Source organism: Eurosta solidaginis, unplaced genomic scaffold, assembly GCF_040869045.1.
Source record: "Eurosta solidaginis isolate ZX-2024a unplaced genomic scaffold, ASM4086904v1 ctg00001059.1, whole genome shotgun sequence".
In the NCBI taxonomy this organism is placed as follows: Eukaryota; Metazoa; Arthropoda; class Insecta; order Diptera; family Tephritidae; genus Eurosta; species Eurosta solidaginis.
Genome location: NW_027136903.1, coordinates 564,675 through 591,181, shown reverse-complemented (window position 1 = coordinate 591,181; position 26,507 = coordinate 564,675). Strand labels below are relative to the sequence as shown.

General features: G+C 40.5%; 1 protein-coding gene across 1 annotated transcript in view; it reads right to left on the bottom strand.

The window, feature by feature from the left end:
- The window catches only part of LOC137235744 (uncharacterized), a 61,786-nt gene extending 37,194 nt beyond the window's left edge, over nt 1-24,592 (bottom strand). Inside the window, exons 1-3 of the mRNA XM_067758605.1 lie at nt 24,482-24,592; nt 12,143-12,260; nt 9,314-9,459 (exon numbers count right to left, since the gene is read on the bottom strand). Of these exons, the coding sequence (XP_067614706.1) occupies nt 9,314-9,459; nt 12,143-12,260; nt 24,482-24,504 (287 nt within the window). The 5' untranslated portion in view covers nt 24,505-24,592. The remainder of the gene's footprint in view (nt 1-9,313; nt 9,460-12,142; nt 12,261-24,481) is intronic.
- Nucleotides 24,593-26,507: the final 1,915 nt, after the last annotated feature.

Below are 26,507 nucleotides of genomic sequence, written 5' to 3'. Positions count from 1 at the left end.
CTCAGTAACACCTTTCGTTTGATACCCATATCGTACAAACATTCTAGAGTCACCCCTGGCCCACCCTAATGGCGATACCTCGAAAAGGTGTCCACCTATGGGCCTAATGCCTACTCCCACTTAAAATGCTCAGTAACACCTTTCGTTTGATACCCATATCGTACAAACATTCTAGAGTCACCCCTGGCCCACCCTAATGGCGATATCTCGAAAAGGCGTCCACCTATAGACCTAATGCCCACTCCCTTTTAAAATGCTCAGTAACACCTTTCGTTTGATACCCATATCGTACAAACATTCTAGAGTCACCCCTGGCCCACCCTAATGGCGATATCTCGAAAAGGCGTCCACCTATAGACCTAATGCCCACTCCCTCTTAAAATGCTCAGTAACACCTTTCGTTTGATACCCATATCGTACAAACACATTCTAGAGTCACCCCTGGCCCACCCTAATGGCGATATCTCGAAAAGGCGTCCACCCATAGACCTAATGCCCACTCCCTCTTAAAATGCTCAGTAACACCTTTCGTTTGATACCCATATCGTACAAACATTCTAGTGTCACCCCTGGTCCACCTTTATGGCGATATCTCGAAAAGGCTTCCACCTATAGAACTAAGGATTACTCCCTTTTAAAATACTCATTACCACCTTTCATTTGACACCCATATCGTAAAAACACATTCTAGAGTCACCCCTGGCCCACCCTAATGGCGATATTTCGAAAAGGCGTCCACCTATAGACCTAATGCCCACTCCCTTTTAAAATGCTCAGTAACACCTTTCGTTTGATACTCATATCGTACAAACATTCTAGAGTCACCCCTGGCCCACCCTAATGGCGCCATCTCGAAAAGGCGTCCACTTATAGACCTAATGCCCACTCCCTCTTAAAATTCTCAGTAACACCTTTCATTTGATTCCCATATCGTACAAACACATTCTGGAGTCACCCCTGGTCCACCTTTATGGCGATATCTCGAAACGGCGTCCACCTATGGAACTAAGGATTACTCCCTTTGAAAATACTTATTAACACCTTTCATTTGATACCCATATCGTACAAACATATTCTAGACTCACCCCTGGTCCACCTTTATGGCGATTTCTCGAAAAGGCGTTCACCTATAGAACTAAAGCCCATTCCCTTTTAAAATACTCATTACCACCTTTCATTTGATACCCATATCGTACAAACACATTCTAGAGTCACCCCTGGCCCACCTTAATGGCGATATCTCGAAAAGGGTCCACCGATAGACCTAAGGCCCGCTCCCTCTTAAAATGCTCAGTAACACCTTTCATTTGATACCCATATCGTACAAACAAATTCTAGAGTCAGCCTTGGTCCACCTTTATGGCGATATCCTTAAATGGCGTCCATCCATAGAACTATGGCCTACTCTCTCTTAAAATACTCTTTAATACCTTCCATTTGATACACATGTCATACAACCACATTCCAGGGTTACCCTAGGTTCATTTTCCTACATGGTGATTTTCCTTATTTTGTCTCCATAGCTCTCAACTGAGTATGTAATGTTCGGTTACACCCGAACTTAGCCTTCCTTACTTGTTTTGTTTAAATTTGAGATAAATTGGCATAATAAATCTTTCTTTAAAAACTTCTATCAAGAAATCTATTAGGCAAACAAATCGATTCTGATCGAAATGAAGTCGACCTGTTCTGAACTCCGATCCATGGCATTTTTACGATTCGCACGCACAATAGCACGTCTTCTTGCGTCTGCGCATTCAAAAACCATATCTGCAGGCATTTTTTAATTAAAATAAAATTTTGTGATCCTCCGCCTGCTTGTTTATTTGGAAGATGTAGAACTGATCTTCCCCCGTAGGCCGAGATACAGTAAGTACCTCCCCATCCTTTGTCGGTATGTTCGGATTCTGATTCTGCAGAAGTCGAAGTGTATCCTCCGACGTCAGCACGCATGGTATCCACACCTTAACTTTTGGTACCGTTGTGATTTGAGCTTTATCCACCACCTCAAACCGCGCGATCGTGCCTTGCCTTTGGAGGTTTGGAACCACCTCTTCCAGCCATCGCAGGCTCGCGATGTTGTCGCACGCTGACATCTCACACCAGACTTATGAAGCATTAATGGCCGCTATTGAGAGACGTTACGAAGGCGAGCACAGGAAACAGATATACCAAATTGAGTTGCAAAACCGCCACCAAAAACGAATGAGACTTTGCAGGAGTTGCGTCGGATGTCGAAAGGCTGGCCCATTTAGCAAATGTGGACGCAACGGTGGAATACATCGAGAGGGTAAAACTCCAAAGCTTTATAAATGGCATACGGGACGTGGAAACGAAGCGAGCTACATACGCAAATCCAAAGCCAACATTTGCTGAAACTGTATCCCATGCACTGACTCAGGAAACAGCGTCACTTTTGAGTAAGCCCGCATACAAAGCTCATCGCGTGGAAGTAGAAAAGCCAGATTGGATAGACATAATTTTGGAAGCACTGAAGAGATCACAACAAAAAAATGCCGGAGTTATGAAATGTTTCAAGTGCGGCAACCCAGCTCACATTCTACGTCATCGCAGCACCGGTCCTAATAGTTCCAACAATGTGGGTGGCCGCAAACGCAGAGCTGAAGGAGATGAGCAAATCTCCAAGTTTACTCAGTCGTTAAACTAAAGCGAGTCAGCGGCAATTGAACGCCCCATAATCTCTATCTCGCAAATTGGGAGAAGGTCCAGCAATCTCACCATAGGGAGACGTGTGGTTGGAAAGGAACGTTTACTGACTGTAGAAACGAGTGCATCTCATTCCATCTTTCGATCGGATTTAGTCAACGAGAAGATAAGACCATTGAATGAGCAATATTGGTTACAGCCACTGGAGTAGACACCCAGGTTCTAGGAGAAGTAGCATGTGAAGTCGCAATTGGGAACGTCACGGTACTACAGAATTTTTTAGTGGCAGAGATTGTTGATGCAATCATAATTGGAGTGGAATTCTTAATCGACCAAGGCATCAAGATCGACATGCAAAGCAAGAAGATGCGATATAAGAACATGGATGTGCCACTTAATTTTGGCTACGAAAAAGGCTACAGCAGTAAACAAGTGCTGGTGGAGGAGAATCAGCAAATACCACCAAAATCGGAGGCGGTCATTTGGGCAAAGATTGATGGAGATTGTGGAAAAAACAAATTGTGGGCTGTCGAGGCAGCAAACAAATCAACAACGAAAATACTTGTAGGAAAAACCCTGGGTACAACTAAACAAGATGGACGTATTCCGGTACGAGTACTCAATAAGTTCAAGTCACCATTCAAACTGATACTATATTGGGAAGATGCCAAGAGGCTGATGTAATTATTAACTGTGAATAGATCCAGCAAAACGTTTCAACAAGCAACATTGATCTTTCAAATGACATCACGGCATGGACGGAGGGTATAGAGGAAGACTATCAGAATAAGGCAAATCAACTGCTCCTAAAGTACGCAAATATATTTGGCCAAGATGGCTCCAATCCAGGCCGCACCAATGTTGTGAAACATCAAATTAGCACTGGAGATGCGAGGACGATCCGTCAAGCTCCTCGTAGTCTTTCACTGGCGAAGGGGAAAGTTGTGAGTCAAATCATACAAGAAATAAGCGACAGCTAGTCGATTGAGCTCACCGGTGGTACTTGTGAAGAAGAAGGATGGAAAAATGAGGTTTTGCGTGGACTACCGGAAGTTGAATGACGTTACGAAAAAGTATAGCTACCCATTGCCAAGAATTGACGACACTCTGGTGTCGCTCTCTGGTACGAAACGGTTTTCCACACTGGACTTTAAAAGCGGCTACTGGCAAGTGGAAGTGAAGGAGGAAGACAAGGAGAAAACAGCCTTCAGTGTCGGTGCTGGTCTTTGGAAATTTACAGTCTTTTGGACTATGTAATGCACCAGCTACTTTTTAAAGATTTATGGATCAGGTGTAATGTATCCAAAGTGACTGCATACATATCTACACACATAACACACACGGTGTCTAAGTTGTTTAGTCTGTAACTAAGAATTTGCTGACACCGCGTATTCCTCTACTCCAACATTTTCACACGCTTTCAGCAAGTACATTGAAGCAACTTATGAATGTGTGTACGAATGTGTATGCATACGCTTGGCTACATGACTTTTGTTATTTTGTTAGACTTAGTAAGAATGTAAGAATTAAGAGTAAATATGTATATGTTTATGTAGTAACTAAGTAGCGCATAAGAATTATGTATAAATACGCTGAAGTTTTTATTAATAAAGAAGATTCGGTATTCGGCACTCAAGGGTGGCACCTCCTTAAATAATCTTGTTTAAATATTTAGGGGTATGTATGGTGTCTCCACTCAAATAAATAATTTAATATATTTTACACAAGTACTGAAAGGACTCCATTGGAAAACATGTTTAGTGTACTTAGACGACAATATCGAATTGGGAAAGAACTTTAAAGAACATCTTAAGAACTTAGAGGAAGTTTTCCAGACAATACCTGGCGCTGGTCTGAAACTAAGTGCCAAAAAGTGTTCGCTGTTTAAAAAGGAAGTAAGTTATTTGGGTCACGTGGTAACGACATAGGGCATCTACACTGCGAATGAAAAGATAGAGGCTGTAAAGGATTGGCCAAGACAACAGAACCTGCATGAATTGAGAAGTTTCCTTTGGCTGTGCACATATTACCGCCAATTTGTACCAAAATTTGCCAGCGTAGCCCATAGCCTCCATGAGCTTACAAGAAACAAGTAAGGAAGGTTAAGTTCGGGTGTACCCGAACATTACATACTCAGCTGAGAGCTATGGTGACAACATAAGGGAAAATAACCATGTAGGAAAATGAACCGAGGGAAACCCTGGGATGTGTTTGTATGACATGTGTATCAAATGAAAAGCATTAAAGAGTATTTTAAAAGGGAGTAATCCTTAGTTCCATAGGTGGACGCCGTTTCGAGATATCTCCATAAAGGTGGACCAGGGGTGACCCTAGAATTTGTTTGTACAATATGGGTATCAAACGAAAGGTGTTAATGAGTATTTTAAAAGGGAGTGCGCCTTAGTTCTATAGGTGGACGCCGTCTCGAAATATCGCCATAAAGGTGGACCAGGGGTGACTCTAGAATATGTTTGAACGATATGGGTATCAAATGAAAGGTATTAATGAGAGCTTTAAAAGGGAGTGGTGGTAGTTGTATATGTGAAGGCGTTTTCCAGATATCGACCAAAATGTGGACCAGGGTGACCCAGAACATCATCTGTTGGATACCGCTAATTTATTTATATATGTAATACCTGCCAAGATTTCAAGGGTTCTTTATTTCGCCCTGCAGAACTTTTTCATTTTCTTCTACTTAATATGGTAGGTGTCACAACCATTTTACAAAGTTTTTTCTAAAGTTATATTTCGCGTCAATAAACCAATCCAATTACCATGTTTCATCCCTCTTTTCGTATTTGGTATAGAATTATGGCATTTTTTTCATTTTTCGTAATTTTCGATATCGAAAAAGTGGCCGTGGTCATAGTCGGATTTCGTTCATTTTTTTTCCCAAGATAAAGTGAGTTCAGATAAGTTCGTGAACTAAGTTCAATAAAGATATGTCGATTTTTGATCAAGTTATCATGTTAACGGCCACGCGGAGGGACATACGGACGACTGTGTATAAAAACTGGGCGTGGCTTCAACCGATTTCGCCGATTTTCACAGAAAACAGTTAAGGTCATACTATCTATGCCCCTACCAAATTTCAAAAGGATTGGTAAATAGATAAATTAAATGAAAAAGGGCGGAGCCACGCCCATTTTGAAATTTTCTTTTATTTTTGTATTTTGTTGCACCATATCATTACTGGAGTTGAATGTTGACATAATTTACTTATATACTGTAAAGATATTAAATTTTTTGTTAAAATTTTACTTTAAAAAAAATTTTTTTTTAAAAGTGGGCGTGGTCCTTCTCCGATTTTGCTAATTTTTATTAAGCGTATATATAGTAATAGGAGTAACGTTCCTGCCAAATTTCATCATGATATCTTCAACGACTGCCAAATTACAGCTTGCAAAAGTTTTAAATTACCTTCTTTTAAAAGTGGGCGGTGCCACGCCCATTGTCCAAAATTTTACTAGTTTTCTATTCTGTGTCATAAGTTTCATCGTTTTAGCTTTCTGTGGTAATGCATAATCGCACTTTTTCGGTTTTTCGAAATTTTCGATATCGAAAAAGTGGGCGTGGTTATAGTGCGATTTCGTTCATTTTAAATAGCGATCTGAGATGAGTGCTCAGGAACCTACATACCAAATTTCATCAATTTACCTCAAAATTTACTCAAGTTATCGTGTTAACGGACGGACGGACGGACGGACGGACATGGCTCAATCAAATTTTTTTTTCGATCCTGATTATTTTGATATATGGAAGTCTATATCTATCTCGATTCCTTTATACCTGTACAACCAACCGTTATCCAATCAAACTTAATATACTTTGTGAGCTCTGCTCAACTGAGTATAAAAATAAAGTTTCTGAATGGAAGAAGGAGCAAGATGTGGCCCTCCAAACATTGAAAGAGCGTTTGTGCACTGCCCCAATGTTGGCATATCCGATTGCAGGAGCAACATTTATTCTAGATACAGATGCCAGTGAATATGCTATAGCAGGCGTTTTATCACAACTAGTCGACGGACAGGAGATTTCAGCCTACGAACTGGAAAACCAGAGAAGAACTATTGCGTTACACGCAGAGAGTTGCTGGCATTGGTAGAGTGCATTAAACATTTTCACAAGTACCTCTACGGGCAGCGATTCCGAATCAGGACAGATGGCGTTGAAATGGCTCCTGCAGTTCCGTAATTCACAAGGTCAATTGGCACGGTGGATCGGGCGACTACAAAGCTATGACTTTTACATTGAGCATCGGAAAGGTAGTACCCATGGGAATGGCGATGCAATGTCACGAAGACCATGTAATTTGGAATGCAAACACTGTTCGAAAGCTGAGGCTAAGGAAAACATCATAGATGTCCGGCTTATGACTATAATGTGTTCGGATGAATGGGCCATGGAACAACTAAGGAAGTGTCAGCAAGAAGATACAGATCTGTCACATGTTATGCGAGGGCTCGAAAGAAACGAAAACCAAATAAAGAGATGTCAGCAGAGAGTCCTATTGCGAAGTCATATTGGAACAGTTTGGATACAGGATGGTCAATGTAAGAGGAAACTAGTAGTTGTTCCCAGGAAAAGGATTCCTGACGTTCTCAACGAGCTACATAATGGTCCAAGTGGAGGTCATCTGGGGATCACGAAGACGCTTGAGAAAATTAAGCAGAGATTCTATTGGGTTCTTTGCCGTCAGTCGGTCATGGAGTGGATTGCCAACTGCGAGGTTTGCAGCAGAGCGAAGGGGCCCGAATCCCCAAGTCGTGGCCAGATGAAGCAATATAACTCAGGTGCACCATTTGAAAGGATCGCTATGGATATCGCAGTTCCATTTCCTACTAGCAATAGCGGAAACAAATATGTACTGGTGGTTATGGATTACTTTAGCAAATGGCCAGAGGTATACTCAATCCCAAATCAAGAAGCTGAAACAGTATCAGAAGTGTTTGCAAATAATTGGGGTGGAGGTGTACCAATGGAGTTATATTGTAACCAAGGCAGGAATTTTGAAGCAGCTGTGTTCCAAGAAATGTGTAAGACATTGGGCATTCGAAAAACACGGATACAGTTGTATTGCATCCTCAACCCGTTGGTATGGTGGAACGATACAATAGAACCTTGGAGGAGCGCTTGAGGAAAGTAGTGGACAAGTTCCATAAAGAGTGGGATACATACATATTATTATTCTTGATGGCTTACCTATCGGCAGTGCATGAAACAACGAGCCAAACTCCCGCAAAGGTAATTTCTGGCAATGACCTTCGACTGTCAACTGATTTGATGTTTGGGATAAATGCCGATTCGGAGAGAAATACCAAGAAATCCACTGGCGTCTTGGAGGAAGAGATGAAGGAAATACACGATCTTGTAAGACAACGAACCAAGATTATGAGTGACAAGATGAAAGCCAGATATGATAAAGCAATTAATTCAGAAGGCTTTCGGGAAGGAGATTTGGTGCTGTTATACAACCCACAACGAAAAAATGGTTTGTCTCCGAAATTACAGTGTAAGTAGGAAGGCCCATAAAAATTGTAAAACGAATCAACGATGTAGTTTGCATCATACTAACCACGAAAGAAAATGAAAGTGGTTCATTTGGACAGGATGGCAGTGTTTAGATCGGGACGAGCCGACTTAGGTGGAGGGCAGTGTGGCGAATGTTAGCATAACTAGACTGTTAGTAAATAAAGGCACAACTACAATAAAGCAAGCTGCCACTCTTGTGTACACGAACACATCAATTTAATCCATTTACAAGCGTACATAAAGGCGACGAAGAGATATTCCACACACACAGATGTAGTCATCGCCGAAGTAGTTACTCATACATACACACGCATATGACCAGTAGAAAAGCATTGACTACAAATATACATGTACATATATAGCTGGTAACCAAGCAGGAGATACAACAGTTGCAGAAGGTGAAACGTCTAGACCTTTGGAGAAATATGCGGAAGAGACAATAGATAGAATAAAAGCAGCGCGAGCTGACGAACGAGTAATCAGTTTGAGCTAAACACGCTTTTGTTAAGTACTTGATATTGAAGTATAATTGTACTACTAAAATTGTACCCAAAATCTAAAGAAAGACCAGTTTGAAATACTGAAAATTGCAGTGAATTTTTCGACAGTTTAGCGATTCGAACGTTAGCAGAAAGTTTGAAATAAGCGGAATTTCCCCGAAATTCGTTCCAATATAAAGAAAAGTGTAGTTATTTGGGTTGAAAGAAATTTTTTTCAAAATCAAATTTTATAAATTGTTTTTCTTGATTCGTTCTCGATAAATTGCACTAAAGATGGCACAATGCCGAAACCGGTTTGTCTCCGTACCAAACTTGACGCGGAATGGCGGGAAATGGTTCCAATTCAAGTAATTGCTGTATATTGGAACAATTTTCCATCATTCCTTGTCAAATTTGATTTGAAAACGAACCGGGTTCGGTGTTGTGCCATCTTCAGTGCTATTTTTTGAGAACGAAAAGGGAAACTAATATTTTACCTATGCACTTGGTATTTGAGAAAAGTTTCTTTTGACACAAGTCTTCACTTTTGCACCCTATCGAAAAATCAACAACATAAAAGACAACATAACTTTCAACTAAAACCAAAAGCTTTGCCTGCAATTAAAAATACTTACCCTCTATTACGTATTCTGAATGCTTCTGCTCTATACCCCGTTTCGTCTGGGCTTACATATAAATACGTGAAATTCATTCTTCGGCAGCGGAAAGCCCTAGGATTGTCGAGGGTCATTCCATGGTGCATATACCAGATACCTTCGAACTGTAAATAATTAAAGCATAACGTCGCTCCGCTCCCAAAAACAGTTATGTGTTTTTCAGTAACTTTTCAGGAGATCAAAAACACTTATTTCTGGTGTCCATTGGCAAAATTATGCAAATGTCGTATTTTGAAATATTTTATGGAAAGTACGTTATGATGTGTGAAGGAAAAAATCATTATTTTTAACCAGTTACGACGTGATAAATATTTGCGCCGTTTTATAGCACATAGCTGCTTTCAAACATGATTCAAATTTGCTTTCGGCGGTAGGGAAATGCATGCAATTTTTGCCGTTACTCCTCATTATGATTACGGAGATTACCCCTTAAGCCCATGGGAGGTGTAGCTTCATCAATCAGATGTCTGTTGGGCTGCCCAGGTTTCTGGGTATTCAACAGAAACAGAACTGTTTGGGAGTACTCTCGCCGCATTGTGTACGTGTTGTTCTGGGGACGTAAGAAAACAGGCCGTAGCGGTTCTGAGAGCAGTATTTTGGCAGGCCTGTATTTTCTTCCAGTGAGTAACCTTTAGGCTTGGCGACCATATCGGGGCGCGAAGCATGCAACCGGCCGGCCAATTGCTTTGTAAGTAGTAATGAGTGTTTCTTTGTCTTTACCCCAAGTGCTGCCGGAAAGAGGTTTGGCGATTTTATTACGGCTCTGGATTTTCGGTACAATCCAAAATGTAGATCCTGATCGAACGTCACACCCAAGATTTTAGGGTGTAAGACAGTCGGTAGCGTAATGCCGATGTCGGGATTAAATAGATTATATTGCACTGTGTGGTGAGTGATAAACGCGAGACCGCCTGCATTTTCGCTCTCTCGATCTCTTCTGTGGACGCTATGTCCAGAGCAGGTCCTCAGCAGATCTTGCTGTATGTTTGGTATCTTGGATCGCTGCAATGCGCATGTTATGCCGCTTCATGAAATCAACTACATATCTCCGTGATCTTCCCAGTTAACCCATAACAGTTTAACTGCAGAATTTTGAAGTGCAACGGGGTTAACGTCGTCACTCTGGGGGTACGTCTGAGTTGAGGGAGGCCAGGGCGCAATTGCTGTTGTGGCCTTGGGACTAGACTTCCCTGGGTAAGCATTTGGGTACCCGATGTAGTTGGGTTTGCGGCCTAGCAGTATGGCGCGATAAAACCCGTCGGGGGATTGCCGTCGCTGAGACCAGAACATCTAAGAAAGTGGCATCGTCCAAGGCAGGAGCTGCATTGGACAAATGTTGCAACCATATATATTCTGTGCTGGCAAACGGTGCAAAAGGTGGTAGGGACCTAAGAATTTGTTTCTCTGACCTACTCCAGTACTAGTGCCGGAAAGAGGGGGAGAAGAAGACGGGGGCGGGGGCTGATGCTCGGCATTGCTACCGACTCTATTACGGAGATTGTAGTTATGAGGAGGAGCGATGTTGTTGTTGTTGTAGCGATAGGGTTGCTCCCCGAAGGCTTTGGGGAGTGTTATCGATGTGATGGTCCTTTGCCGGATACAGATCCGGTACGCTCCGGTACCACAGCACCATTAAGGTGCTAGCCCGATCATCTCGGGAATGATTTATGTCGCCACATTAAACCTTCAGACCATCTCCTCCCTCCCCACCCCCAAGTTCCATGAGGAGCTTGGGGTCGCCAGAGCCTCGCCTGTTAGTGAAACAGGATTCGCCGCGGATAGGTGAGGTTAACAATTGGGTTTGGAGAAGCTATATATTGCGATGGGAACCTGAAGGGTTGCGCTACACACCCCTTGAATCTGGTATTTTAGTCGCCTCTTACGACAGGCATACCTACCGCGGGTATATTCTGACCCCCTTACCCATCGGGGGAGGAGCGATCGTATGAGCTGGTGGGGCCGGAGCAACAGTGGTTACTTGTTATGGCTTGCTGAGAAGCGAGGCAGCTAGAAGGAAGTGAACGCAGACTACGGGACTCCCTTGGGCGTAATCAGCAAGGAGACAAATTTATATGAGGGCTTCGGGTTTTGGGCTCTAGCCCAGAACATCCTGTCCGATGCAACCATCTCTTGCACGTGACACATTGACAAGAGTGTGCCCGTCCTAAAAAGATTATTTTCCGGCAAACGCAGCAAAACCATTTCTCTGCACCGGGGTCAGGTACAGGTCCTGGATTGCGTTCGATACCCTCCCGGAGCAGGAGAATATTGCGCAGTCACGCTGCAAGGATCTGCTGGGAGGATGACAATTTGAGGGAGGGACGCAACAAATTAAATGGTGTTACACTGAATTGGTCGGGAAAAATCCGGAGTCGCTCCGGTTCATAGAACCTGCTGCCTTGGGGAGCGAGATGGTTTGTAATTATTTTTTACATTGAAATCAAAGCACTTTCGCCAGCGATTCAAAAAAATTATAAGCTAGTGAGTAAGTACATAACCGTTTTTCAGAGTACTTCTAGTACTGTGAGCACATAGTTGTTTTCATTCACTTCTAAACCAAAAAAGATATAAAAAAACTGCATATGCAGAAATGTTGGCTCTATATAGTGATAATAAAATATGCAATAAAAAAAATTTTAAGAAAAACACATAACTGTTTTCGTTAACGCAGCGACGATAAGCTTTTAAAATGGCTTTATAGTCTATGCATAGTACTATAAAATTGGCCTAGCTATATACATAGAGCTGACACTTAATTTATTTAAGTATATAAAACTTCATACTCACATCTTCTATGTCGACGCTTTGCAAATATTGTATATCTGTTCGACACGAACCTGGCTTTCGACCTTGTCCGGCCACCAAATATGATGATGTCAAAAAAATTAAAACTAACAAAGGGGAACTGAAAAAAAAAATGAAATTAATTAAAAAACAAGTAAGGAAGGCTAAGTTGGGGTGTAACCGAATATTACATACTCAGCTGAGAGCTTTGGAGACAAAATAAAGTAAAATCACCATGTAGGAAAATGAACCTAGGGTAACCCTGGAATGCTTGTATGACATGGGTATCAAATGAAAGGTGTTCATGATTATTTAAAGCGTAGTGGGCCTTAGTTCTATAGGTGGACGCCTTTTCGAGATATCGCCATAAAGGTGGACTAGGGTAACCCAGAACATCATTTGTCGGGTACCGCTAATTTATTTATATATGTAATACCACGAACAGTATTCCTGCCCTGATTCCAAAGGCTTTTGATTTCGCCCTGCAGAACTTTTTTATTTTCTTCTACTTAATATTGTAGGTGTCACACCCATTTTACAAAGTTTTTTTCTAAAGTTATATTTTGCGATAATAAACCAATCCAATTACCATGTTTCATCTCTTTATTCATATTTTGGTATGGAATTATGGAATTTTTCGTAATTTTCGATATCGAAAAAGTGGGCGTGGTCATAGTCGTATTTCGGCCATTTCTATACCAAGATAAAGTGAGTTCAGAAAAGTGCGTGGACTAAGTTTAGTAAAGATATATCGATTTTTGGTCAAGTTATCGTGTTAACGGCCGAGCGGAAGGGAAGGACGGTCGACTATGTATAAAAAATGGGCGTGTCTTCAACCGATTTCGCCCATTTTCATAGAAAACAGTTATCGTCATGGAATCCATGCCAATACTAAATTTCAAAATGATTGGTAAATTTTTGTTCGACTTATGGCATTAAAAGTATTCTAGACAAATTAAATGAAAAAGGGCGGAGCCACGCCCGTTTTGAAATTTTCTTTTAGTTTTGTATTTTGTTGCACCATATCATTACTGGAGTTGAATGTTGATATAATTTACTTATATACTCTAAAGATATTAAATTATAATTTGACTTTTAAACATTTTTTTTTTTATAGTGGGCGTGTTCGTCATCCGATTTTGTTAATTTTTATTTGGCAAACATTTTGGCAAAATATTTAAATAACCTTCTTTAAAAAGTGGCCGGTGCCACGTCCAATGCCCAAAATTTTACTAATTTTCTATTCTGCTGTCATAAGGTCAATCCACCCATCAAATTTCATCGCTCTATCCGTCTTTGATAACGAATTATAGCACTTTTTCGGTTTTTCGAAATTTTCGATATCGAAAAAGGGGGCGTGGTTATAGTCCGATTTCATTCATTGTAAATATCGATCTGAGATGAGTGCCCAGGAACCTACATACCAAATTTCATCAAGATACCTCAAAATTTACTCAAGTTATCGTGTTCACGGAGAGACAGACGGACTGACGGACGGGCGGACGGACATGGCTAAATGGATTTCTTTTTTCGCCCAGATCATTTTGATATATAGAAGTCTATATCTATCTAGATTAGTTTATGCCGGTACGGGGTACCGTTATGCGAACAAAATTAATATACTCTGTGAGCTCTGCTCAGTTGAGTATAACAAGTAAAGGTGTCTAAGTTCGGGTGTAACCGAACATTATATACTTAGCGTGAGCTTCAATTGTACATTTCATTTCAGATAAATTACTTTTCTACATAACACGTGGCTCCGCCCGTTTAAAAAATGTCTCCCCATTTCCTCGTATAATAAAACTTGATAAGTGAAATATCATTGATTCAAAACTATTTTTTGCTAAGTTATAGCTTATTATTCTAGTCTACGACCCTTTTAAGCTTATTTTATATCTAAGCTGCCGTAGTCTTTAACTGATCCCGTCCATTTTTACTAGACATATTTTCTGCTATAAGGAAAATACGTGTACACAATTTTGTTACGATATGTTAATTTTTCTTCGAGTTATGGCTCCCGAAACAGAAAATGGCTTAGTCATAAAAGGGGCGCTACCACGCCCATTTTTTTAAATTTGAAGTTTTTCCTATTGATTGTTATAAATCTGCTTGAGAAATGAAATGCCATTATATAAAGTTCTTTTGCACAAAGATATAACTTATTTTATTCGTCCACGACCCTTTTAAAAATATTTTATATGAAAGTGGGCGTGGTCTTTAAAAGATTTTGTTAATTTTTCTTCAAAGCATTCCTTATAGTAAAGGCAACCTCTCTGCCGAATTTTGTTACGATAGGTTGAATGATTTTTGGTTTAGGAATAATAATATTTGTAAAATTGATTTTATCACAAGTGAACGGTGCCACGCCCAATTGAAAACATTTTTCCAAATTTTTATCAAGAGTCTCAATATCAGTCCCATTTCAAATTTCAACATTCTAGGTGTATTATTTACTAAATTATCAGGTTTTTTGTGTATTCCAAAATTATATATATGTATATAAAAATGGGCGTGGTTATCATTCGATTTCGCTCATTTTCTATACCTATTCTGGGTCCAGATAAACTAGTGTGTCAAATTTGGTGAAGATATCTCAATATTTACTCAAGTTATCGTGCTAACGGACGGACGGACGGGCGGAGAGTTTGCCGGCATCAGTTCTGCATGGCTTTCGGGATCAATCTGGGATCCCGTCAAGGTCATTTCGGGATCAATCAGGGACTTTTTAAGGATCATATCTGGATGGTTTCTGGGATCCGTCCGGGATTATTTCGGGATTATTTGCGGATCCTTTCGGGATCATTTCTGTGTGGTTTTCGGAATCCGTCTGGGATCCCGACGGGGTAATTTCGTGACTTTTTCTGGACTATTTCAAGATCATTTGAGCACCCTTCTGAGATCATTTCAGGATCTGTCCGGGATACCATAAAGGTCATTTCGGAAAATTTTTAGCACTATTTCGGGAACATTTGGGGATGGCTCCTGTATCATTTCTTGGTGGCTTTCGGGCTCCGTCTGGTATCCCGTCAGAGCAATTTCGGGAATTTTTTGAGACTATTTCGGGATCATTTGAGGACCCTTCTGGCATCATTTCTAGATGGTTTTCGAGATCTGTCCGGGATCCCGTCAGGGTCATTTCGGGACTTTTTCGGGACTTATTCGGGACTTTCGGGATCTTTTCGGGACCATTCACACAAAGTACCAACTTATTTTTATACTCAGCGTGCTTTGCACACAGAGTATATTAACTCTGATTGAATAACGGTTGGTTGTACAGGTATAAAGGAATCGAGAAAGATATACACTTCCATATATCAAAATCATCAGTATCGAAAAAAAATTTGATTGAGCCATCACGAAATGACCCGACGGGATTCCGTAAACCGTCACGAAAGTATCACCGAAGGGTCCCCAAATGAACCCGAAAAAGTCCCGAAAAGACCCGGACGGATCCCGAAAACTATCCAGAAATGATTCCGTAAGAGTCCAAAATGATCCCGAAAAGACCCTGACTAGTACCTGGACGGATCACGTAAATCATCCAGAAATTATACCGGAAGAGTCCCTAAAAGATCCCGGAATAGTCCCGAAATGATCCCACATGTATCCCGAAAACTATCCACAAATGATAGCGAAAAAGTCCCAAAATGACCCTACGGGATCCCGGACGGATCGCGAAAATCATCCAGAAATTATCCCGGAAGGATCCCCAAATGATCCCGAAATAGGCCCGAAATAGTTCCGAAATGATCCTGACGGGATCCCGAAAGTCGTCCAGAAATGATACCAGAAGTATCCCCAGATGATCCCGAAAAAGACCCGAAATAACTCCGACGGGATTCCGGACGCATCCCGAAAGTCGTCCAGAAATTATACCGGAAGAGTCCCCAATGATCCCGAAATAGTTCCGAAATAACCCTCACGTGATCCAGAAATGCTCTCGGAGGGATACCGAAAATGACCCAAAATAACCCCGGCGGGATCTTAGATGTATTCCGAAAACTATCCAGAAATGATCGCGAAAAATTCCCGAAATGAGTCTGACGGGATCCCGGACGGATCGTAAAAATCATCCAGAAATGATGCCGGAAGGGTCCCAAAATAGTTCCGAAAAAGCCCCGAAACTACCCTAGCGGAATCCCGGAAACCATCCGGAAATGATCCCGGTAGGATCCCCAAATGATCCCGAAATAGTCCCGAAAAAATCCCGCAATGACCCTGGCGAGATCTCGAAAGTTTTCCAGAAATGATACCGGAAGGATCCCCAGAGGATCCCGAAAAAGTCCCGAAATAACTCCGACGGGTTGCCGGACGCATCCCGAAAATATTTCAGAAATTATACCGGAAGGGTAGGGGGTAGGATGTCACTGCGCACTTTGTAAGCCCTCGACTTATTTGACCCATTGAGTTTGTAATATTGGTGAAGGTCAATATACGTAAAGTATTCGCCAGTAAACTATTGTCTCTGTCCTAAATCCGTGTAGCCATTCTGGCGTGATTCAGTCACAAAGACGAAAAAATACAATAATTAAATTATAACGGGGGGACTTCCCACCCGCCCACCTTTTCAAAAAAATATAGCTAGTAGATCCTTCTAGACTATTGGCTACATGTGTGGAAATTTCATCCAAATCTGTCTGTTCGTGCGTTATTGAGTCACAAAGACAAACGTCTGGACAAACATCCAAACATAAAAACATCCAAACTTTCATATTTATAATATACATTAGATTAGACTAGATTAGATTAGATATTAGATTAGATTAGATATTAGATATTTTCCACCGATCTCCATGATTTTTTCAGACAACAATATATGCTATATATGTGAGCATTTGATGAAATTTGAAGCTTCTAACTGATAAAATGGGGCTGAAATTGCGAAAAGTTTCTTATCTGAAAAATCGGTTGTATGAGATATATACTATATATACAACCGATCTCTATCATTTATTCACACAGCAGCATTTGTTGAAATTTGAAGCCTCTAGCTCTTAAAATGGGGCAGTAATTACGAAAAGTTTCCTATCTGAACAATCGGTTGTGGGAGATATGTGCTATATATACGACCGATCTCATCCATTTATTCAGACAACAATATGTGCAATATACGAAAGCATATGGTGAAGTTTGAAGCTTCAATCTGATAAATTGAGGAAGATATGACAAAAATCCTCTTTTTCTGAAAAATTGGTTGTATGGAGGATATATGCTATAGTGGTCCGAACAGGCCGGTTCCAACAAATGTCTAATCGGACACCTAAATACACCCGCTCACGAAATTTTATTAAGATATCTCAAAAATTGAGGGACCAGTTTGCACACAAACAGACAGACGGACAGGCGAACAGACGGACATGGCTAAAACAACTCAGCTCTTCATCTTATTTGTTTCGGTATACCTAGTGGTGGGTCTACCTATTTTCTTTTAAGAACTTACAATTTTAGGATTCGTGCCGAAATTAGTATACTATTTCATTTTCATGAAAGGTATAAAAGATAGTGAGGTTCGACCCAAAGGAGAGCGCGAGCGTGAACGCAATATCCGCTTGCCTCCTTGCGACACCGAAGTATTTAAGGGCGATTACCTATCTTGTCCAACTTTCCAGGACATGTTCACGGCCATATATATCAACAAGAGTCCGCTTAATGCCGAGAGGTTGTATTACCTCATTCAAAAGACTGAGGGGGAAGCAAAGGAAATTGTTCTAAAGTACCAACTCACAAACGACGTTTTCACCACAGCATGGAAGAATTTAACTGACAGGTACGCAAACTAAAGTATCCTGATCAACACCCAACTAAAGATTTTATTTAGTTTAAAAAAATTTTGAGTGAGTGTGGTAACTCGACGCAACGCGAGATCAATAACTGTATCGCGTACCTTAAAACGCTCAGATCGACATCTCAAACTGGGATGCCATCATTACTTACCTATGCTCGAACAAGCTGCCAGAAAGTACCTTAGCTCTCTGGGAGCAGACAGTCGCCAATAAGACAAAAGTCTCCAAGTGGAAAGAAATGGACAAATTCTTCCCATAGATTCCAGGCACTGGAAACTGTTTCAGGCATTACCGGTAGCGATATTAGTAAAGCCCCTAAACAGCAGAACGATAGACAGTCTACCGATCCTTCGCGCCGAAATCTTGGCGCCTTTCAAAGAAGCGTGGCCAAGCGCGCGTGCAGTATGTGCAAGTCCAACGAGCCCAAACTCATGTCCGATATCAGATTACACTTTATTAAAAGTAACAACACTTGTATCAAGTGCCTCTCGTCGGGACATACTGTCTCTAAGTGTACTAGCTCATATAACTACAGCATTTGCCACCTACGACATCACACGCTCCTACATATTCAGGCAATTGCATCAACACCTGCGGGTAGGCCAAAAGGATCATACCCCAATGACAACATCCCAAGCACTTCGGCCGAAGCAATGCAGAGGCGTGATGCGGCAAATAAGCACAACAACAATGTCAATAATGTCACATCATGTTTCTCAGCTTCCAATATAAAATACGGAAGCCTTACTAGGTACAGCACACGCCAACGTATTTTACAATAATACAAATTTTTCGGCGCGTGCCTTAAATGATTCTGGGCCCGAATGCACCTTTATTACAGAAAGGCTCAAAGGCCGTATCAACTTGCCGCCTACTAGGCTGTCACTGGTATCACTAATCAGGTTTCCGCGAAAGTAAAACTTCCCAACCTGTCAGGCAAATCCAACCGCATTACAAGCTTTCCCTAATATCATATTAGCGGACAAACGGTTCTTTATTAACGAATCAGTCGACCTTATTTTAGACGGTGACATTTACTTCCAAATCATGTTAGGGGGTATCAAAAAAGATAATCTAGGGACTCTCATCGTCCAAGAGACCGTATTTGGCTGGATCTGTTTCTCTACGAAGGCCATCCATGTGGAACGGAACTAACTTCGTCGGGGCAGCTCGGGCGCTTAGAGCAGAATTTAAGGCATTATTAACCGATGCCCGCCTCAAGATCCTAGCTCTTCACTCCCACCAAGAAATAGCGTGGCTTTTTATCCCTGCTGCGGCTGCTCACATGGGAGGGGGGGGGGGGGGGGGGGGGGGCTGTGTGGAAATCAAAAGTTTCACAAAAAATGTCATGAAAATATCTCAAAACTCCAAATAAACATTCCAGGACTTTGCCACGCTATTGCGCAGAATGAAGTATTGATAAAGTCGATATGGAACCACTAACGCCTGGGCATTTCCTAATTGTAGGGCACTACTTGCTCCTCTACAACCCGATGCCAGCGAAAACCCACCATCGGTCATCAACCTAATCGAACTCCAAAAACAAATATGACAATAGGAGATTTGATGAGCATAAAGGAAGACAACCTCCCCCCGAATGAATGGAGACTGGGCAGGGTGGTCAAAGTCCACCTTGGCTACGACGACCGAATTCAAGTGGTAGCAATCATGACCGCTCGAGGCCCTCGTCAAACTGATACGCCTCCCTCCTGGCAATGAAGGAGAGGACCCTACAAAAGCACAATAATTATCTTAACTGTAACCGGAATTCCACTTCGCAAAATCGCAAAAAAACAAGTAAGGACGGGACTGTCTTCGGCTGTGCCGAAGACTTCATACCTTTCATGAATGGGGTTGAACAATAATCTTATCCCATTCGTAATCTCCAAATAATCGGCTTTATAAGATAAGAAATATATAGTGAACAGATGTACATACCTAAGCGATTTTTAAGGTAAATATAAAATATAACAAGTAAAGGTGTCTAAGTTCGGGTGTAACCGATCATTATATACTCAGCGTGTGCTTTAAGTGTACATTTCATTTCAGATAATTTACTTGTCTACATAACACGTGGCACCGCCCGTTTAAAAAAAATGTTTCCCCATTTCCTCTTACAATAAAACTTGATAAGTGAAATATCATTGATTCAAAACTATTTTTTGCTAAGTTATAGCTTATTATTCTAGTCTACGACCCCTTTAAACTTGTTTTATATCTAACTTGCCGTGGTATTTAACCGATCCCGTTCATTTTTTACTAGGAATATTTTCTGCTATAAGGAAAATACGTGTTTCAGTACGAGTGGGAGTGGACTTCTGAGTTGACCATGACATCATCATCGATATGCAGAGAAGGATTATGCGCTATGAGAACCAGGATGTGCCACTTAACTTCAGTTTGGAGAAAGGGTGCAGCAGTAAGCGAGAGCTGGTGGAGGAGACTCAACAAAGACCACGAAAGTCAAAGGTAAAGGTTGATGGAACGAATGGGCCAAATAAAGAAAAATCAAAGATATCTGCAAGAGAAACACTGGCATTGGCAAAACCAAATGGACGCATTAAAACGAAGGAAAGAATTTGAACTGTCAAGACTATACTGAGGATGCAAAGTCAATCCGTCAAGATAAAGCTCTGCGAAGTAGTTCATTCGCCAAACAACAGAGTGTGACGGAACGGTTCAGGATAATGAGTAGTAGGATGAAACACAGGTACAAGAATAATAATTCGGAAGGTTTCCTGGAGGGAGATTTGGTACTGCTATACAACCCTCACCGGCGGAAAGGTGCTCCATCCAAATTTTGGTGCAATTTGGGAGGCCCGTACAGAGTTGTGAAGAGGATCAGTGATGTCATCTACCGCATACAAACAATTGGGAAACCACGAAATAGAAGGGTGTTCACTTGGAGAGGCTAGCAGCGGTTAGATCGAGAGATTTGTCTGATCGGGACGATCAGACTTAGGTAGAGGGCAGTGTGACGAATATTAGTATCACTAAGCAATACTACCATCACTAAGCCGATAATAAGCAGTATGTATGTGAACAAATCAATCATCATGTACACCCAAGGCAGCGGAGGGATACTCACCATTAGCTGAAGTAGTACTCACATATGGCATGTGGCTATGCGAGAGACTATAAACTACAAATATACATGTACATATATGGTTGATAACCAGGCGTGAAGTTCTCGAAGTTACTAGGCCTTAGTAGAAATGGGTGAACGTGCAACAGAGAGTATAAAAGCAGCGAAAGCTGAGTAGTCAGTAACCAGTTTGATTTAAACACGCTATCAGTTGCGAAGTGGAGTATAATTGTGAAGTATAATTGTACTACTCCCAAAGTAATCTAATAAAGGCCATCATGCTTTACTAAATATTGGAGTTTCACTAAATTCGTTACAATATTTACATAAATTATACGATGGAGAATTAACGAGTGGAACTCCCTCTTTATGGATTTTCAACAAACCATACAACCTAGGCGTATTTGCAGTTTTACTGAGGAGACTATATTTTTCTTTTATATTTATCACATTTTTTTTAAAATTTTTTCTACAATTTCATTATTCTTGTCCTGTAACTTGTTTGTGAGGTCGCGTTTCAAGACCCGATATGAGGAAATATCGTTTATCATTTCCTGTAAAATCTTATCATAATCAGATTTTTCCATCAGAACTGTTACGTTGCCCTTGTCAGGGTTCAGGACTAATAGTTCTTTATTGTTTTTTAAGAACTTCTTAGCCGACTGAAAATCTGGTGATTGTGGACACCGCCTCGAGCGAACCCGCAACCGCCAAAAAAAATCTCGAGGACCCGTGCAACACCTTGAGTGGACATGAGGCTCCGGATGTCGAGAGCGATACAGTCTCGGTATCTGAGATTGCGGGCGAGTTCTTTACTAGCATGGACGAGCAACTTCTGTTGAAATCCGATCCGTCGGATGCTGAATTCGACGATACTATCGTGGAGGAGGATACGACGGTGCGGATCAGCGGAGGATGGACATCGATGCTGAAACCGACCATTAGCGAGCGCGCAGGTACTGCATATAAACCTGCACCACTCCAAGGCAGCTTCGGCTGCGCTAATATTACGCCACAGCACAACATATGAGGACGTCGTTCTAGCCCAGGAGCCTTGGGTCGTTGGCAGCAAGGTCTGTGTGATCTGTTGTCATGGCAAGAATACTGTTCGTACATATATAAATAAATTAGCGGTACCCGACAAATGATGTTCTGGGTCTCCCTGGTCCACATTTTGGTCGATATCTTGAAAACGCCTTCACATATAAAACTAAAGGCCACTTCCTTTGAAAACCTCCATTTATACCTTTAATTTGATACCCATAACGTACAAACACATTCTTGAGTCACCCCTGGTTCACCTTATTGCGAAATAAGGCCCTCTCCCTTTTAAAATAATCATTACCACCTCTCATTTGATACCCATGCCATACAAACACATTCCAGGGTTACCCTAGGTTCATTTTCCTAAATGTTGATTTTCCCTTATTTTGTCTTAACCTTGCTTATTTTATTAAAAACTTTTGATTTGATCGTCTAATGTATAATACACGAAACACTAGTAAGAATGCCATTTGTGGAGTTAGGCACTTTTGATATGTGTGGACTCATATTTAAAACAGAGAAAATATAGTACTTTCACAATCATTGTGTACAATACAAAGTGTGTCAACTAAGGGATAAATGTCAAAATTCAAACAGCCTAGCTCGCAAATCTCAGGTCTAGAATTGCATTTTTTTGGTACGTAAGAGTACTTTAAGCTGAGTTGCATTTGATAGTTAAATAAAACTTTGTAGTAGATGAAACAGTTGCATATATTCCTGCGGAAATATAAATAATAGAAGACTTGCAGCCTCCAAGAATGCGGAAACATACGGAAAGAAAAATATATTTAAATTAGAGTCAAAAAAGTCTAGAGAAACTTAACAAAATATAAAGTGCCACACGTGTAACATTGTTGTTTTTATACTCAGTTGAGCAGAGCTCACAGAGTATATTAACTTTGATTGGATAACGGTTGGTTTTACAGGTATAAAGGAATCGAGATAGATATAGACTTCCATATATCAAAATCATCAGTATCGAAAAAAAATTTGATTGAGCCATACGTCCGTCTGTCCGTTATTCTTGAAAAGGCGTCCACCTATAGAACTAAGGCCCACGCCCTTTTAAAATACACATTAACACATTTCATTTGATACCCATATCGTACAAACAAGTTCTAGAGTCACCCCAGGTCCACCTTTATGGCGATATCTTGAAAAGGCGTCCACCTATAGAACTAAGGCCCACGCCCTTTTAAAATACACATTAACACATTTCATTTGATACCCATATCGTACAAACAAATTCTCGAGTCAGGCCTGGTCCACCTTTATGGATATATCTCGAAAAGGCGTCCACCTAGAGAACTAAGGCCCACTCCCTTTTAAAATACTCATTAATACCTTCCATTTGATACACATTTCATACAAACACATTCCAGGGTTACTCTAGGTTCATTTTCCTACATGGTGATTTTCCCTTATTTTGTCTCCATAGCTCTCATCTGAGTATGTAATGTTCGCTTGCAACCGAACACAAATATAAAGAACTTGGGTACAGAAATTCAGAAATCCTAGAAAATGTTTTACCGACTTACTTTGCTGTTGTGTTTGAAAAGTTTTTCACAATAATTAGAAAAAGTATATGTTTTCTATGTTTTTTATACAAATGAAAGTGCAAAAGTGTGTTCCTGCGAAAGCATAGACTAGAGAAAAATTTTAAGTTTTGCAATTATTTGCAAAAAATCTCTGTTTGGACCATTCGCCATATAAATTATCGAAACAAAGAAAAATTCAAAACGCTACAGTTAACCATCGCCTAAATATCTGCTTAGAGGCCAAAATTCTGTCAAATTATTTATGAAATGAGTTTATATCGCCGTAGTAACTGCAAAACGTATCGAATTAGTTACTTTCTGGTGATAGACGATAAAATTATCTAAAAATATCTGGAAGGAAAACTTTGCAAAGGCATACATAGATATGTTTTTCAACCGACTGCAGAAATAAATCACAAATTTGATAACGTGGCCGAATCGATCCCCTCGGTATTTTAAAATTTAGTTTGCGTGTGAACGCATTGAATGTAGCCAATAGCCTATCAGAAATCAGATTCAGCGGGCTCAATGAGGTTATGTTAGCTGGTTATGTTAACTAGCTGGTCTGTGACGACCCCAAATATACTATATTCGTCCATTGTGTTTGTTTAAAGGCCAAACTGAGAAATAATATTTAAAAGCAGGACCTATCTTATAAAATAAGTTCGTCCTTTTGATAAAGCTTTCTAGGACCTATGCCACTAACTATACTATATCTGATTTAAATAAAGGAAAAATTCAAAAACAGGATGTACATATATATTTCTCTAAATTTAAACCAAAGGACATATAGCAGTATGTGCTTTACTAATATATCGATTTGACTCTTAAAATATCTTTTAATTTGCGATACTATTTTTTTCTGAAAGGATAATATAATTTAGTTACTTACTTAGCAATCAGATGTTTCAGCATTTTGTAAAGTATTAGCTTGAAGAAATTACAACAAAATATCACTTACGTCTTCAACACTAAAACTGACAATGTGATATTAAAATTTTTCACACCTTTTATACTTGCAATCTATGCCGATTTTTTCAGCGAAATTTCCACACACACACAAAACACATTATACCATTCCAAATAACAAAACAAAAACAGAAAGTAGCCTAAGTTCGGGTAACATTGTATATACCCTACAGAAAAAATTAGAGACAATCACGCAAAGCGACAGTTTCGCAATAGATTTAGGTCCGTCCCTTTTTTCTAAGATACATATACAAATTGGCGGCCATCGTGGCGTGATGGTGGCGTGCTCCGCCTACCACACCTTATGCCCTGGGTTCCCATCCCTGGCAAAGCAACATCAAAATTTTAGAAATAAGGTTTTTCAATTAGAAGACAATTTTTCTAAGCGGGGTCGCCCCTCGGCAGTGTTTGGGAAGCGCTCCGAGTATATTTCTGCCATGAAAAGCTCTCAGTGAAAACTCATCTGCCTGCAGATGCCGTTCAGAGTCGGCATAAAACAAGTAGGTCCCGTCCGGCCAATTTGTAGAGAAAATCAAGAGGAGCACGACGCATATTAGAAGAGAAGCTCGGCCTTAGATCTCTTCGGAGGTTATCGTGCCTTACATTTATTTTGTTTACATATACAAATTTCTATTTTCTACATACTCGCGTCTCTGTTATGTGCATTTCCTAATATAGTGTAAAAAAAGTTAACTGTTTGGCCAATTTTCGTGTATTCACAAAAGATGTTTTGTTCTACTTATCGATTTAACCCTTGGTAGGTCACCCTGTGTTGGTGAAAACATAAGTGTCAAATGAATCTATCTGATAGGTAGCTATCCTCCAGATAAGATCTACCTTAGCTGGAGATGGTAAAAAGGCCCTTAATGACTACCTCCGAACTGCTGCTAATCGGATGAATATCGGGAGACTGAACCAATTATGAATGCTTTAAAAGTGTCTACACTGAACTTGCCTTTTGAACGCGTCGTTAACTAACTCAGTCGCAGCCTTTAATTAATTTATTTAAATATATAAACCTAGCTCGACCCTAAGCGCTACTGGTACAAGTGTGAGTACTAAATGTCACGCTCTTCATCCGATTTGTACCCGTTCAGCACCGTTCGTTTTTTCTGCTGGGTATTCATTTTTGTTCTAAAACTTATTGATTTTTATAATTCAGTAACACACAATACTACTTTAGTTTCCGTAAAGTGCTTTGAAAACGCAATTATAAGCTACAAAATATAATTATTTACCTTTAAGAGACACGTTTTTGCATATATTGATAATGAGCCAAGCAAGCAGAACATAAAAAGTTCTAAAAAGTAAAAAAAATCAATTTTCATATCATTTATCTATAAATATAAGCAGACCTGGCATACGTTGTTCTGTCTTAACTTTGATCTATCTACATAAGCTTTTGTCTCAAAATCTTCCTCCCCATTTTCCTTGTCCTTTTATTCACTCGTCCCTCTGTTTTTCTCTTTCTATACGTCCCTTTCTCCTTCTCCGTATTTTCTTCTCTATCTTCGTCGAACTCCATATCTTTCTCAGTTTCTTTCTCCGTCATTCTTTTCTCTCTATAGTTCTTATTCTTCACCATCCCTTATTCCCAGCCCCAGTTCCAGTTACAGTCCCAGCCCCAGTCAAAGCCCAAGTCCCCGCAGTCCCTGTCTTAGTCCCAGTCAGTCCCTGGTCCGCTCCCCGGAAAAGTCTCGTAAATACTAATCCAGACAAAGGGCTGCTTAAATACCTAATTTCAGGCAAATCGAACCGTGAATAGAATTAGTTGGAATGGATCGTTCCCGGGTCCCCTTTCCAGGAAGGGATTTGATAGGAATCCTCTTGAGTTTGCGATGAAGCGACCCTGCAAATTTGATCAAAATCGGGGAATGATTTCGGAGTACATAAGTTGTATGCAAACATACATCCTTCTTTATAAGTATATTTAACCTCTAACCATTTAT